The following is a 16,777-nucleotide window of genomic DNA, read 5'->3' on the forward strand; positions in this document are numbered from 1 at the left end:
ACTTCTCATTCTTAGTAATAGACAGCTGTACAATAGAAGTCTTCACTAATGCTACCCAAGAAGGAATCCGTTTCATTTCATCTAATGTTTGTGGGCCTCATGGACGGTGTATTAGTCAGCCAGGAGGGAATTTTACTTGTGCCTGTGAAAGAGGTTTTACTGGAATATACTGTCATGAAAGTAAGTAAGAATTTCTCTTAGATTATTTTGTTGTTCTAAAACTCTATTTTTTGTTGTGAAGCTTTACAATATAAACTTGCAACATCAAGGCTTTAAAAACTTTGTGTAGAGCATTGTTTCAGGTGTACTGCTTGAAATCCATTCTTTTTTCTGGTAACAGTTGTCTCATCTCTGTAGTGGTATATGCTTCCTCTGTGAAGGAAAACTGGTTTCAGTCCAACTTGAGGGAAAATGTGTCTGTACCCATTATCTTTATGTACAGTCTTAAAGAAGCCATGGATTTTTCCAATATGGGAATGATGCAGAAAGGGCGCAGACACATTAACAGCCCAGCTTAGGAGCATGTGTATTGCTGTTCCAGGTACTTTTTTGAACACCTGGATACTTTTGCCAGGTAAACTTAATGCTTTGGTTCAACTTGATATGTGAAAGAAAATCTAGAAACCGTACTAGGCTTGAAAACAGATGTTTGAGTTGTTCCAATGGGTGTACTAATGGAGTATAACTTTGCTCCTTTTCCTAGAGGCACAAGTGTGGGTAACTCCTCTAGGTAGGTGAAGATAGGCTATGAGCAATAATTGTTAACTTTGTTATAGATATCAACGATTGTCTTGGAAAACCTTGCAAGAATGGTGGCACGTGCATCGACGAAGTTGATTCATTTAGATGTTTCTGCTCAAGTGGCTGGGAAGGAGAGTTGTGTGACACCAGTGAGTACTGCTAAGCATAACAGGGTCAAATATTAACAGTTTTGCTGTAAGTTAGTGATGGTTGCCACATGACTAATAATAATGAAGTAATTTTTCTGTTCTGTAATTACAGACTACCCAGTGTTGTTTTCAGAAGATTCTTGGGTAGCAGTTCTAAAAGTCCTTTAACAAGAACGTAACCTGATTCTTGGTTATAGTACAAGAGATCTCAGGAGAATTGCTTTTTTTCCTGAGAAGCAAAAATGTATATACCTTGTTAGGGATCTACTCATACTGCTTTCATTGCTTTAAGAATATGTACTTTTCCGTACGTCCTGTACATAAGTTTGTCCCTTACCCAATCTACCCATACGTAGTAGTTTCCAAACTTCAAAAGTTTTTTTTGCTTTAAGCCAGTTCAAGCTATAATGTGCTCTCACCTAACTGAAGGAATTTATAATCTTTGTATCTATTCCTTTAGTAAGAAAATAATAGCTGAAGCATACATTTTTACTCTATATCATGAGTCAGTGTTTTATAGTCTGGGTTCTGTGGAAGCAGGTATTTGCTCTTGCTGCCCTGGCTTGAGGCACACTGGGCCTCAGCTGGCAGAGAAGTGTACTAGGCCAGTTCATGGTTAAGTTACCTCTGAGGAAACTGCACTTCGTTCTTTTTGTACTCTGAATGAAGCTGCTTCTAAAACATGACCACAAGGACTTGCTGAGATGTATGTACCAATAAAATATGAAATAAAGACTGAGAAACTTTTGGCAGGTGTCACTGTCAGAAGAGCTTTTTGTGTGGTCTAGGTGAAGTTTGGCCTGGAAAAAATGTTCTACCTATTAAAATGTTTGTCTCAAGTAAGGAGAACTCTCTCTAAAATCCATGTATGTGTTTAATGCATGCATATGTTTAATATGTATACACATGCATATGTGTATATGTACGGTTAAGCTGTCTAACGGCATTTTCTCTGTGTTAGACATAACGTGGGACAGGGAGACTTAACTGCCTCATGTGGATGTCATGGGTTGGGGTTTCTTTGCCAGGACATTGTGGTCCCTACTAGGAAGTTTTCTATGAAGTGCAGAATATGGCTCTTTGGAAAAACAAATCTACTCCGGTGCTCTACTAAGAAGCTGCAGTGAATAATACATTTTCTCCGAAGCTGTCAAAGAATCTTTCATAATTCATGTTGTTCTGTATTAAATCAGAGGTTTTTTTCCTTGCTTTTGTAAAGATAACCCCATAACAATTGGGAATGGTCTTCCTAAATAGTACACAATTTATTGTCTTTATAAATGAGTATTTTATATTTCCTCATGCCCTTGGCTAGGCTGGATCATCTAATTTGAATAACTCTTTTTCTAGATTTCAATGACTGTTCTCCTAACCCGTGTCACAATGGTGGCCGATGCATTGATTTAGTAAATGACTTCTATTGTGAATGTAAGAATGACTGGAAAGGCAAAACTTGCCATTCACGTAAGTGTTCTTTATTTTGATCTTTAGTTTAGCCAAAGATTTGTTTTCTTTCTTCTCATGAGACAAGAGTTCCTGAAATTTAAAACAAAACAATTGCACTGAAATAATAGGCATATTTTCATTACCTCTTCCAGTTTCCCAGCAACAAAATGGAACATTTAAAAAAAAATCTATTCCTTCATATAGTAAAAGAGTATTGTAAGAGATGCCTTAGATTTAGCTCTTTTGGTTGTTTACTATGATACAGCAAGTGGAACTATGCATTTCTAGTTCTGTTGCATTTAAATATTAAAAGTAATTTTGTGATTAACATGTACCTGGTCTTAAAATTCAGCAACGCTAATGGGAATTAAAACTGCTTTGTTGTGATGTATAGGTGACTACCAGTGTGATGCGAATACTTGTAGCAATGGTGGAACATGCTATGATGACGGAGATACATTCCGCTGTTCATGTCCTCCAGAATGGATAGGAAGCACCTGCAACACTGGTAAGCTTTTAAAGGCAGAAGAAGTAGTGAAGCATTTAAATAATGGCTATTTAGTAAATGGGCACACTGTTCTGGCTGTTCCAGTCGGCTGGTGACTGAGGTTTAGAGTAATTCCTTCCACTCACCTGATGTGAAACTGATTTTCAGGAAACGGTTCTCTTCAGGCTGTTTACAGGGTCTTTTACATACCTTCTAAGCAGATTTGGAACACCTGTATCTTGTCTTCTGTTAGTCTTTAGAGACCATGTGTAAAAGTCTGCTTAGGAGCTTAGTCTCCTGCTTTGCAAGGCTCATAATGTAAGTTTGTGATTGAGAAGCTTATGAGCAGGCAGACTTGGGAGAAACAAAATGAAGTGGTTCTTGGGGATTTCCAGGGTTACTGCTTGCTGTAGGGAGCTGCTCTTGATCTTTTGGGGTTTTGAATGTAGTCTCCATGATATGTTTTTCTGAATATGAAACTTCCATCAGCACCAACAAGTTGGATGAAGGTAACTTAGTAGGGATACTAAAGAGATTTTTAGATATAATTGCAACATTCAGTCAAAATCTGAACTTCAACACACTGCTAAAGTAAGAATGTAACAGTATTTGAAGGATGTTTAGACAGATGGGGAAAATAGTTCAATTAAACAACTGAATTGAAATGATGGTGAAGGTGAGAGGTGTGATGTGAGAATTTACGGAGTCTTTCAATCATCCTGTAAGTCTTGCACTGTTGACTTAAATGTTGTTCAGGATTGTGATATTAACATATCCAGATGATAAGTACCATTCATTTTCTGTGCTAAATAGGGATTTTTTTTTCACCTTTCAAAGCTAAAAACAGCAGCTGTATTCCAAACCCCTGTATGAATGGTGGAACATGTGTTGGCAGTGGAGATTCCTTTTCTTGCATCTGTAAAGAAGGATGGGAAGGACGTACATGCACACAGAGTAAGGCTTTTCTCCTTTCTTCCCCTGAATTCCCTTGTGCTGTTAGGAGTGTCTGGCACAGAGCTGTTAACTGAAACAAAGCAAGTTTATAGTGTTCACGTGCCAAAATATCTGAATCATTCAGGGTGGGAGGTAGGTAAAGATGATGATGCTCAAGTAATGAATGAAGAACTTGTCATGATTTTTTTTTTGTACATAGTCTGTGCCAAAACAGAACTTTCAGCCTTTCTACAGAAATACAAATTTTTGGAAATGTGCAGAGTGAAAAAAAAGTCCTTATAGAAATACTAAGTTTAATAATGACAACTATTTAAGAAGGCAGGCAATGGTGTATATTCCATCATTTTCTGAGTTTAAAAATTAATTACTTTGACATACTAATCCAATTAGTTGGTTAGGTGGAATAAAGCCTGCAACTTCTGTTATTGTTGGGGAATTTTTTTGTTGGTTTTTTTTGGGGGGTGGGGTTTTGTTCGGTTTTTTCTCATGGTGTAATATAAAGCGGGAGTGGGGAAGTCTAAATTTGAGCACTGTTTTTGCTCTAAATCTATTGTGAAATTACTGTTGTATTGACATATGCCCCAGTTACCTGTTTTAAAGCTGACCAGTGCTAAGTATATATACTAACAATGAATTTGGAGCAGTTTATAATGGGAAAGATTTGTTTAAGAAATCTGGCTAGTTCCACATACCATTACGTAAGAAATGCCAAAGCAGTAGTAATTCTTTAGAAAGCTTTTTAGAGCCTGGTTGAACTACCCACTACCAATGCAACCAATACCTTTTTTTATTTCTGTTATGTTGCCATCATGCTGCCTATCAAGATTGTTCTGTTTATGTATCAAAATACACTGAAATTGTGAAGTCTGGCATTTGTCAGTCTATTCATAAATGTTAAGGTCTGTTAGGTCTAATTGAACTTTCTTGGCAAGTGTGGAGGAAAATGTTTATTTCTATATTGGTCTTCTTTGCTTTCCTGAGCTATACCATATTAGCCAAATATGCCACTAGTTACATTAGCTTGTATTATTCTTTTTTTATAGATACCAATGACTGTAACCCTCATCCATGGTAAGTATGCAAACTTCAGTTCCATGCCTACTCTGAAAATGAAAGTGAGCACTGTAAAATGGATTCCCATTCCAGATTAGAACTCTGTTCAAAACTAATTGAAGCCAACCTGTGTAAAAAATCTTAAAACATTTTTTTGCCATGCCTTATTTATTTATTGGCAGAAAAAAAACTACAAAACAATCTTACTTGATTCATATGAACAGGAAAAAGTATTTAGTGCTGTCTTTGTGCCAGAATAAATTACTGTGATGTGAAATGAATAAGATTTGTGAACAATTCAAGCACCTTCATCTCCGTTTCAGAATAAAAATAAGAAATTAAAACCTGTTAGTGTAAATAATTTTAGCTAATATAAAAATGTCCTGCTAGATCGAATACTATGTATAAATACGTTTTAAAACCAAAATTTTCTGGAATATGTAATGGGAGTATTTTAAAAAAAAAAGTTGATTTTACAGTTGTAGGGGGAAAATGTGGATGAAGAGAACCAGCTACCTTATCTTTCTCTATCATCCATTCTGATGCAATAACCTGTACTTCATTATATTAAAGAAAACCAACCTTGCATAAGCGTAGGCTTTCTCCGTATTCACTTTACAATGAGGTTTTAGTTCCTTGAGTTCTGTTAATACACTTCCCCTTCATGTATGCACTTTTATAGGATGTTGCTGCTCTAACAGGTGACTAAGACTGCTTATCTAACATTATGCTTTCTTTATTGATGGGAATAGACCATTCCCCTAAACAGCACCAGAAGGTTTAATTAAAGTTTTAATTAGAGACCAGTGAAACAATGTAGAAGGCTTACTAAGTAGACATATATTCTGAATTAGCAAGGACTTTTTAATTCAGTGTTGTTGAATAGTGAGAAAGTACATGAAGAGGGACAATAGCAATTTGCATTTAAACACACCACATGAAAACTGGCATTTTTGCTCATCTGTAGACCATGAATCTACCCTGTGAACACTTTGTGTAATAATAGGTTTGTTACTTTTACAGTTACAATGGAGGCATCTGTGTTGATGGTGTGAATTGGTTTCGATGTGAATGTGCACCTGGGTTTGCTGGCCCTGACTGCAGAATTAGTAAGTACCTGTGTGGGTGAAGACCTCAAAGGCTTACTATTCTGATGCACAAATCGGAAAGAATGCCCTGTGACCCTTTTTGCATTAAGTTAGCTAAATTCTAAATATTGAAGCAGAACCCACGTGTCAGGCAGCTAGGTACTGATACTTGTAAATAACAGTAGGTTGTTTTCCTTTCTTCATGTCACTATCTGGAACTGAAATGAGTTGGCTTAAAAAGCTTGGATTTAGCTGGATTTTATTTGACAATTCTGAAGGTTCTGGGGTACTGACTTCATAGAAGCTTGATTAAGTTTTAAGTATTCTTCTTGATAAGCAACTTCTTTAATAAGTTAAAGAAAAATATGGCCAGGTGTCCCATTTAACATTAAAAACTGAAATACACTGAGATACCTCAAATGAAAACAAAAACATCAGGAGTGTTGTGCTGGCATGTGAATAACAGAGGAGTGAATGGTTAAGGTCCTTCAAAGCTATAAAATCTGTTACGTTTCTGAAGGAAACTAGAATAGAACCAAAAGCCCTTCCACAACCATTTGGTGTTTTCTGTTGCTGACATGGGTGACAGTTGCACTACAACATTTATCATGTTTGCTTTTTAAGTCCAGTCCTTTAAACATAGAAGATGAGCTGATACCGTGCATAAGTCAAGAACTGGTGTTTAAACAGGTTTTGAGGGACTAGAGTGGGCATTCATTTACAATGGGAGGAAGCCTTTCAAAAGATGCTTTGCAAGGGAATGGTTGTGGTTGAAAATGAAGTAGTTGATGCTGGTGGCTCACAACTTGACAGGTTGGTTTCTCTTGCCTTTGTTGGTAAACTGTTGCATAAATTACTGTTGGTCACTTCCTCAGGATAGCAACACATTGCTGTGCATTTGAATGAACTATGCTTCCTTGCCTCTTTCAATAGATTGCTATGCCCAAATCTCTCAGTCTTTGGATATTGTTGTTTGTTTGCTTTAGGCTTTTGGGCCAACTGTATGTATTAATCTACTCACTATTTCATGGTTATTAAGAAAAAGTAACATCAAATGTCTGTTGCAAACTAAACTATTGCTTCTTAGAATCATAGAATAGCTAGGGTTGGAAAGGACCTTAAAATCACCTAGTTTAGACCCCCCTGCCATGGGCAGGGACACCTCACACTAAACCATATCACCCAAGGCTTCATCCAGCCTGGCCTTGAACACTGCCAGGGATTCTTCCTTATGGTGAACAGTATAAGAGTCACTTCTTTTGAGCATTTTTGAGACAATTCATTGTTCAGTTCTTGCATTGTGATAACTTCCTGAAAGCATGTGCTTTTCTAAGAAGCCTAAATGTTTTGACATTGGTGCCAGAACAAGACGTGGGACTTAATTTCTGTAGCTGAATGTGGAGAAGATATTAGCACCTTCAGCTGTCCAATACCTCTGACTGCTGCTTTGATTAGCAGAACCTCGATTAGGGTGCAGTTATGAGAAATCTGTTAGGTTACTGCTGAAATGGTAGAACTATCCAATTAGGGGATTAATTTTGAAGCTTAACTGCCTTTTGCATATTAAGAAAGCACGTATTACCAGATTACATCTCAGTAAATGTTTAATTACAATGTTCTATGCCCTTGCCATTGAGTTTTACCTGCTTTCTATCTAGATATTGATGAATGCCAGTCTTCACCTTGTGGATATGGTGCCACTTGTATAGATGAAATAAATGGATACCGATGCACTTGTCCTCCTGGAAGAATTGGTCCTAGGTGCCAAGAAGGTATTTCTATATCTACTGTCAGTCTTTAGCCACAAACCCAGTAGGGTACAATATAGCCAGTACAGAGTTTACATACAGTAGTCTGATGTGGAAGAAACAGTAGCTATTATTATTTTTTTAAATTTTATTTTATTTAAGTTTGTATAACTTCAGTAATTCATAGTGGTGAAGTGTCTGAATGAGTGTCTGAATGTTCCCTTTTGGGTTTTTTTTCCTAGTGATTGGAATTGGAAAGCCATGTTGGCTTAAGGGAATGACATTTCCCCATGGCAGCAGGTGGGATCAAGAATGCAACAACTGCCACTGTTTGGATGGCCGTATTGACTGCACCAAGGTAGCTGTTTTGACCAATTTTCTTAAATCCTTCTGGCTGAAACAAGCTTAGTGTTCCTCATGTACAAGTTCATCTGTGCGTCCCTCAAAAAAAATTAATGACTTCCTGTAAAAAATACTTGTGGGATTTTCTCTAATCATAAACTACTGTCCTACTCTCTACCTGCTAGAACAGGCTGCCTAAAAGCAGAAAGGCACATTTACAGAAAAGGAAGTATGGACTGGAATTGGAATAATGACCTTTGAAAGGATAATGAATGACTCTGCTAAATCTTTGCAAACATAGTTTTAGAGCTCCTAATTTTGTGCAACATTAATTCCAAAGTAAAGAACATGTAGGCAGGAAAGTTATTTCAGTGGGTAATAGCTGTCTTTTTGTACTACGCTTCAGAAGGTTTATGAATTGACAAATGGCAACTTTTGTGTGTTTATTCTTTTGTGTATTTATTATGAACTGTATCCTGGTGTTTGTGACTTGGGAAAAAATCAGACTAGCCTAAATGCAGATTGGACATGTTAGTGTGTGCTCTAAGCCTTTCAGCTCTCCTGAGATAGGCTTTCTCAGTGGATTTGTGGTACCTGTGTAGCTTTACATCACAGATGTAGAGACAAGTTCAGTGCTGCAGACAAGTTGTAAGGTTAATTGGGTGAGTCCAGATGAGCAGCAAATAGCAATTGAAACACTGCCTCACACGACAGTCTCCCACATTCCACTGGAAACACCAGTTTAAAAACCTCTGGGTCTTACTATTACTCTATCCAGCCTTAATATTGCTTTGTTTAGCTAAGTGTGCACGGTAGGTAACGTTATAATTAAATATTGCAGTTAGTCATTTAGAAACGCTATTTTAGAACATTTGTGGTGTTGTGATTTCAAGTTTGAGATATCTTCAGAAGATAACAGTACATGAAGGTAACGAGAATCTCAGAAATGTTTGTGTGGCAACTTGCCCATATGTGGTGTTTGGTTCTTTCATGGAACAAACATGATTTCTTGGTGACAATTGTGCTTTAAGAAGTCTGTAAGTACCCAAACTAATAGCTGTATTGAGTTCCTGTATGGAATCTTCAAGGTTCCTCCTGAAATGGAGCTGTGTTTGGAAGCTTGCTACACCTCAGTAACTTGGTACTGGCATACTGTTTTCTTTTGGGAGAGTGGTTGAAATGATGGTGCTTATTACCAGCGTGCATTAGCTCTTCAATCTTCAGTGTTCTGTGGCAAGGATTGCAGTATAAATATTGAAGAGAAATTAATTCTTTTGGAGAGGTGTTTCTCTTTCTAGATTATAGAAGCTTAGATGACTAGTTTAAAATAAATGCTTGAACTTCTGTATAACTCTGTTATGGAGGACAAATCCATAAGCCTCCAAGGAGATATGGCCAGTCAGTGATGTTTTGGGTAATTTTTACAGTTTTTACTCTTTTGTCCATACAATGTATCTTTGTGCAAAGCAACTCCATCTCCTACTAGGACTGCAGCAGTATTGAAATAGAATTTTTTTTTTCTTTTGCAGTCTGTAGTAGATCATGACCATTTTATGAGAATGGCTTATTTTGATTTGATGCATAAATGCAATTAACTGCAACAGTACTTTTTCTTTTTAATTTCAAGGTGTGGTGTGGGAAAAAGCCTTGTCTGTTACACAAACACTGGGATAATTCAAATAACCAGTGTCCCATGGGTCAAGAATGCCGGGAGAAGTACATGAAATGTTTTCAGCCACCATGCATGGACTGGGGAGAATGCAGTGCCTCTGAACCTCTGCCTGCCAATATCAAGTGTCTGCCTAATTCTGGATACTTGGACAATGACTGTGCTAGAATTACTTTAATTTTTAATGGAGACAAAATCCCCCAGGTGAGGACAAAATTGTGACAAGATGTATAGGAATACGTTCCATGTCAAAGCTTGGAAGATTAATGTTTCTAATATTTTTTTGCCATCATAAACTTGCTAAATTTATTGTTAGACTCTTCTGTTGCTGTTAATTGTGCTTTGTCTAAAAGGCGAGGCAAAATAAGGGTTTGTACTGAATATTTTATTTTCTTTAAATCTCAACTGCTTTCTCACATTTCAAGATGGGCTCACACTATACTAAGGTAGTCATGTTAAGGTCAGCTTCTTGCCCTTCATTCCAAAACCCTTTTCTTCATTTTATTGCCCTTTCTTGCTGCCCCCTTTGCTGCCTTCTTCAGGTCTCAGTAACTGCAAAAAACTCTGAAGATGCTTATTTTTTTGTACTATTTTTTTAGTTAAAATAGTCATACAATCTCCTTTGTTTCTAACAGGGTACTACAACTGAAAATATCTGTTCTGAAATCCGGTATTTACCAGCTACTAGGAGTGTTTCTAGGGACAGAACTCTGATAATATTATGTGATCTGTCTTACTCCACAGAGAATGCAGTGGAAGTTGCTATTGTAAGTATGAGACTTGTATTAATATACATAGGATTTTTTTTTCCTCATTTGTTTGAGCTGGGGAAGAGGTGATTTAAGCTTATTTCACTTCGGTGCTGTTACTGCAATCTGTGGCTTAGTCTGACTGCAAAGCAATTTTGTGATCCGGTGATTTCCTGTAATAGTAGATTGTTGAAACTGCAGGTTTCATTAATGAGAGAAGGCTACCACAACCTCCTGATAAATTACTCTGAAGTCTAATTCAGCTGAAATTAGTGAACAGGTGCCTATCTTGAAATCTTAGGCTATTGACCTTCTCAGTAAGGAGCTACAGTTGCAGGTGGCTGAAGAAGTTTCTGCTGTGCATGCGGAGTATGGCTGCTGGAGCTGTTCATGGCAGGGGATTGGAACTAGATGATCTTAACTAGATGGTCCTTTCCAACCCAAACCATTCTATGATTCTATGAAATACATAAGTAGGAAGTGGAAGGAGGTGTAATTTGAGTAAATAAAAGTAACTGTTGCCGTGTTGAGGTAAAGACTTGCTTTAGAAGCAAGTGAACCCAATCTCTCAGTGCTTGTTGAATTGCTTAATTTCTAAGAGTGAGTTAATTTTTATAAAATATTTTATCCAGGCAAAAGCTGGATTGTCTCTCTGAGTACTGTAAAGAATGTGCTGAGCCATGATGCAAAAAGCAAAGTATATGGTATAAATAGAGCAGACTGTTACTAGTCCAAGCTTCTTATCTAGATAATCCATGTGTCTTGAAGTACTCCATACTATGACTAAGTTTAGCTCAGCAGTGTAACATGGAAGTCAGCTGCCATTTATTTGAGGTATGCTAGATTATCAAGTAGGCATGTTACCCACCAGGTCTTGATGCTGTCTCTGCAGTCTGGATAGAGCCAGCCATGCTGTTGCTTCAGGACACTTTCTGGGGATACTATTTGTGACTACTGTAAACTCCGCCTAGTGAACTCAATTAAGGTGTAGCTGGATTTAAAAAGTAGATTTCCACAGTTAGGTGATTGCAATAACTTCTTTTTCTTCTCTCCCTTTAGTCTTTTGTCCCGCATCGAGATGAAGAAGATAATAGTCTCATACAGAATGCTGCTAATATAATAGTAAATGCAATCACTAAGAGGCAAAACAGCACTGTTATGTTGGCAGTAACTGAAGTTAAAGTAGAGACGATCGTTGTTGGGAATTCATCATCAGGTAAGATTCCCAATGCATGCATATTCTGTGTGTGTTAGCATCCTCTGTGTATGTGAGCATTTTCTGTTCCCTTACTGTCAGTCTTATCTTTACACATTGGGGAAAATTATAGGTTGGGTTGTTCAATTAATTGCTATTACGAACTGAAGAGAAAGTGGCTTTAAAATCAAGGTTCTGTGCCTATGCGCAAGTTTAAACTTAATCTCATCTCTTACATAGTAAGAGATTACCTACCCTTGCCACTATTTTGGCTCTGACTTCCAACCTTATTCTCCAGTCTAAGCATATCTTTCACAAGATCAGAAGTTCTTTTTGTGGACTGTTCAAATCCTTTCCAATTCTCCTGCATTAACCTTAACCCAACCTAATCACTTGACGCTGCTGTGCTGTAGGAGCTGAGACTGAAGTAATAAAAATATGGTGAGGGTAAAGACACATAGTGTGATACCAGCTCTCTTCTGAAGTACTTATGTATTATATGCCTTAAAAAGAGTTAAAGATGTGCAATATCTTCCAATAGTTGGTCATAATGATGTAAAACTTTGTTATCTTTCAACATGTGCTTCTCACTAGTACACAGCTGGTTTAAAAAGAAATGGTCACTTCTCTTAATGTGGATATGGTGTGACTGGGGAGACTTTTATATCTGAATACTGACTCTCCAAGAGCAATGCCAAAATAAGCAGTTTAAGATTGTGTATGGTTGTGTTCTTCTGCCTGGGTGAGGTGGGAGATGCTCTTGTGGAAGACCTCTGGTATGCTCAAGTTCAACTAAGCCCCAGAGTGGAAATCTTACAATGGTGGGAGACCCTCCCAACTCCATAATCTGCTGGAAGGTCTTCCACCCATAGTCCAAACAATTAGTAAATTGTCAGGTTCTGTTTACCTTCTAGGGAATGTCTTTTGTCTGTTAAAGCCTTTGCAATAGTGATAGTTCTTCAGCTCTCCTGAAGGAGTGTGCCGGCTTTTGTTCTTTCCTTGAACAGATATTGTGTAGACATGAAGATTCAAGCTGAGTCTCTGACATACCTCATCTGCTTTCTTTTGATTCTGTGTTAAATGCTAGGCCAGAAGTGATGGGGATTACTTTGCCTCCCACCTCAATAAGATTCAAAGATTCTCCCAAGAAAGTGGATAGACTTCAACTTCTTGCAGCTAGGGGCAGAGAATGGTTTCCAGACTCATCATTTTAATGTAGATGCTCAGTACTGACCACTGGCCCCTAGTCCTTTAATTGGAGTTGTTATGAAATAAACTGTAACCTGCACTCTCATGTTCCTTGACTTGGTTTGTTTCTTGTTAGCCCTTAATTGGGTGAGGTAGGTGGAAACCTATTATAAAATGTGGTGTAAAGCCCTATGTGTTGAGAATCTCATTTCTGTGGGATGCACAAGTGTCTAGATGGGGGTGATCATTTAGACACAATTGATTTCCTCTAGCCTTAAGGAAAAAAATAGTCTAAATCTGTAATCTTTATATATACAGGAATGGTTTCCTACAGAAATAACCTGGGTCTGTGTGGCTAGGAGAGCACTAGTGGGGTTTTGTGGTTGGAATGTGGAGAAAAACAAATGCCTCAACTTATTTTTTTTTTATTCATTGAGCAGTGAAGACTCATTTCTAGTGAAAATATTATGGTGTTTTACTCTGAAGTAAAACCAGAATACCCTAAAGAGTGCATGACTGATTCAGTTACATAGCTCTAACTTGAATTTTTCTTGAGATAGCTGATACATAAATGTCTGTGGACTTGATGGCAAAGGACTCTTTCTGATATGGAGGACATATTTCTGATGCAAGTGCTAGTTCTTCTAGAACAATTTAGAGATATAGTGCTCTCTTTAGCCTGCCTCCTACAAGGATAGACTCTTTTTTCTTGAGTGTTACTGAGTTTTCTGGGCTGATTAGCATACGTGCTTGACAAAGAGATGCTGCTCATACAACCAGTTTGTTGGAGGGAAAAAAATCTCCAATGTAACATTATTAAGCAGGGAAAACTCTGCCTTGGTTTAAGTTGGTAAAGAGCATCTCTAGATGGAATAGTGCATTCAAACAGTTATCATTGTGCTGTAATGGCATCTTCCTTCTTCCTAAAAATCTTTCTAGTGCTAACTTGTAGGTATGTATTGATACTTCTATTGCAGATGTCCAGTGCTATGTATCTAGTTTTATTAACTCAAGTCTTTGATGTTTCTGTGTGTGTTTTTCATTTGCCTTCTAGATTACTTGGTTCCAATTCTTTGTGCGGTATTTAGCATTGTATGGCTGACTTGTATAATCATCTGCGTGTGGTGGACTCGGAAGAGAAGAAAAGAGAGAGAGAGAAGTCGTCCTCCCAGAGAAGAGGGTGCCAATAATCAGTGGGCACCTCTAAATCCCATACGAAATCCTATAGACAGATCTTACAGTAACAAAGACATTCGTTATGAATGCAAAAACTTCATATCTCCTCAAAAAAGAACTTGTGATGCAGTAGAGGAGTATATGGAGTATGAGGAAGAGGAGGATGAAGAGGAGGAAAGAGATGAGGAAATGGACAAATTCCTCTCTCACAAACTTGCAAAGCCTTTGCCCACAAAGGCATCTGACACATCAGAGAGCAGTCCAGTAAAGAAATCCCATCAAATAGGCAAAATGGACAACAGATCTGTAAAAAATGTGAATGCATCAAACTTTGAAGGCAGTAGAGACTAACCTGTATTTGGAATGTAGGCAGACTGTGCCTACACTTACTGGGGAGGGGAAAAATTGACATCTCCACTTTGCATCAAGGACTAAAAGTATCTGGAGTCAAATGTTCATAGTTTCTTTATTTTGCGTAAAAAAAATAAATAAAATAATAAAGAAAATTTATTTTGTTTCTTTAGCCTTGTATAAATTATTCAATGACTGTCAGATGAAAAAAAATGAGTAATCTTTGATAGTTGCTATTTTTGTAAAGTTTACTTATAATACACTCGCTGTGTGGCAGAGGAGAGGTTGTATTTTCAATATGTGTAAAGTTTATTACAAACGACTGTACACTGTTTACAGAATGTATTTCTTTTTATTACTTGCTCTAATTTAATGGTGGCTTTAAAACCTCCTGGTTGAGGAAATTGTGTGAACTTTAAACTGCTTTCTTGACTTTAAATCTCTATTAATGGCAGCTCACTGCACTTGTTACGTTAGTAGCTTCTGTAAGATTTTTCCAAATTTGCCTTACACATTTTGTAATAGGAACAAAAAAAAAATTATAGAGATCTTTCAACTGTGGATTAAAAGTGGCCTTTTTATTTCTGTTGAATTACTTTAGAATTGCAGTATTGAAGCATGTGACAAGTGCCTTGAGATTAAACTTTTTCTATAGCAACTGTCAAAGACTGCCATATCAGTATAGTAAAATTGTGAGAACTCTAGGTTCCCCAACTGACACAGTTTATTTTCTAATAGTTAAAGTGCTTTTTTTGTAAATATGTACATATTAAATGAATCACTCTGTATATTTGATTTAATAACTTAAATATTTTGGTCTTTTTTTTACATGTCATTCCTTTTAATTTATGTTGCAGAAAAAGGAGGCTTTATGGCAGTTTATAAGACTTTTTTTGGTATTATGTCCAGATTAGAAAATGATGTTAATACAATCAATGTTAGGAATCTGTTGGTCATTTGTATTTAGGAGCATAACCACTTGCGTGTAAATAGATCCAGAAATGTTTGTTTATCCCCACGTTCAGTCCATCTCAAAAACACTAACAGGTGCATCTACTGTACAGTACCAACATAGTGAGGCATTGTTTTTCTTTTGTGAATATGTTAATTACATGTGGTATTACTTTTTTGCGTTTAAATACAGGCCTAATGAAGGGAACAATATTTTCCTCAATCTTGTTTCTGTTGTGCTTTATTCATCTTTTGCTCTAAAGAGAAGAGGCTGGCAAAGTCAGAGGATGGGAGTACCACATTAGAAATGGGTATTTGTCACGGAAGGCTTACGCGTTTTTGTTGCTGGGGCTTTATTTTCTTTTTAAAGGCTTTTATTATTGCTATTAACTGGGCAAACTATAAGTTTATTTTACTTACTTGAAGAAACATAACACTACATACACCTAGTTACCCTACCAGTGAGAGAAGCGGATGTTTGAGAGTGTAAACTCTGGCCCATGAACAATGTAAACATGAATGTTTTGAAATCAGTTATTTTATACAGGAATACAGGATTTGCTTTGCAGGATCTTCTGGTTTAGTACATTTTTTGACATGTTCTTAAAAAAACTTTCAGAAAAGAAACTATTTATTAAAGCATTTTATAATGGTGTTTGTTGTAACTTTTTTACTTGTGCTAAATATTCAGAACTTATTTTGATAACCTGGTTAGGAGTTAGTTTAGAAAAGGGTACTATCCTTCTCATGTTCCCCAGTATAATCCTGAGTATTTAAACCAAAACCACTTCTTTTTTTTTCCGCTACTCTTGTAACTTTTTGTACTGTAATGCTGCTGTCTTCCATAATCTAATAAAATTATTCCCTCATTGTGTGTAAGATACTTCAGATCGTGTTTGCTTTCTAAGTGCTTGGAGTTCTGGTGTGATGAGGCTAAATGGAGTGACAGTCCTGATTTAATACAGCGTACTTCCTGTAACCTGAGCTTAGAGCTTGCACACAAGTGCCAATACTTCCCCAGACAGTTTAGCAGCGTTGTCCTCTGCCCACTGCTGCACCTCTGACTGCACAGGAGGTGATATCATCCCACATGGGTCTAGAGACATGGACATCTCCACTACCTAACCCAGGAATCTCCCTGCACTGCCTCTTTAAAAAGCAGAAAGGCTGGTTTTAGCTGACAGGTACTGCCTCTGTGTATGATGTGCCTTTTTTGAAAGCTGCTGAATAGAGTCTTGTGGGAGCACTATCGTCTTAATTTCTTGGGTGGTAAGAGAGCTGTTCAGGCATGCCAGGGACATGAGGTATTCTTGACAAATTCAGTTGGGTTTTTGAAGGTAATACCTTTCTATTCTGCAGCCATTCCAGCCTTTTTTTTGTCATGTTCCAGTTTCAATTTAGTAGGTCTGTGCCTGTTTCTTATGGTGACTTCCAACAGCTTTTGTATAGAATATTCTCTGTAGTAAAAGGTAAACTCTTACATAGGGTAA

The 16,777-nt window shown here is 37.2% G+C and overlaps 1 protein-coding gene across 2 annotated transcripts in view; it reads left to right on the forward strand.

Moving 5' to 3' along the window:
• Positions 1–16,175, forward strand: part of JAG2 (jagged canonical Notch ligand 2) — a 68,298-nt gene extending 52,123 nt beyond the window's left edge. For both annotated transcript variants that reach the window (XM_034061730.1, XM_034061731.1), the window contains 13 exons: positions 16–180; positions 777–890; positions 2,241–2,354; positions 2,731–2,844; positions 3,661–3,777; positions 4,821–4,848; positions 5,854–5,939; positions 7,577–7,690; positions 7,909–8,024; positions 9,636–9,881; positions 10,313–10,444; positions 11,486–11,642; positions 13,864–16,175. In XM_034061730.1, the coding sequence (XP_033917621.1) occupies positions 16–180; positions 777–890; positions 2,241–2,354; positions 2,731–2,844; positions 3,661–3,777; positions 4,821–4,848; positions 5,854–5,939; positions 7,577–7,690; positions 7,909–8,024; positions 9,636–9,881; positions 10,313–10,444; positions 11,486–11,642; positions 13,864–14,336 (1,976 nt within the window). In that variant the 3' untranslated portion in view covers positions 14,337–16,175. The remainder of the gene's footprint in view (positions 1–15; positions 181–776; positions 891–2,240; positions 2,355–2,730; positions 2,845–3,660; positions 3,778–4,820; positions 4,849–5,853; positions 5,940–7,576; positions 7,691–7,908; positions 8,025–9,635; positions 9,882–10,312; positions 10,445–11,485; positions 11,643–13,863) is intronic.
• Positions 16,176–16,777: the final 602 nt, after the last annotated feature.

This window comes from Melopsittacus undulatus, chromosome 4 (assembly GCF_012275295.1).
Source record: "Melopsittacus undulatus isolate bMelUnd1 chromosome 4, bMelUnd1.mat.Z, whole genome shotgun sequence".
In the NCBI taxonomy this organism is placed as follows: Eukaryota; Metazoa; Chordata; class Aves; order Psittaciformes; family Psittaculidae; genus Melopsittacus; species Melopsittacus undulatus.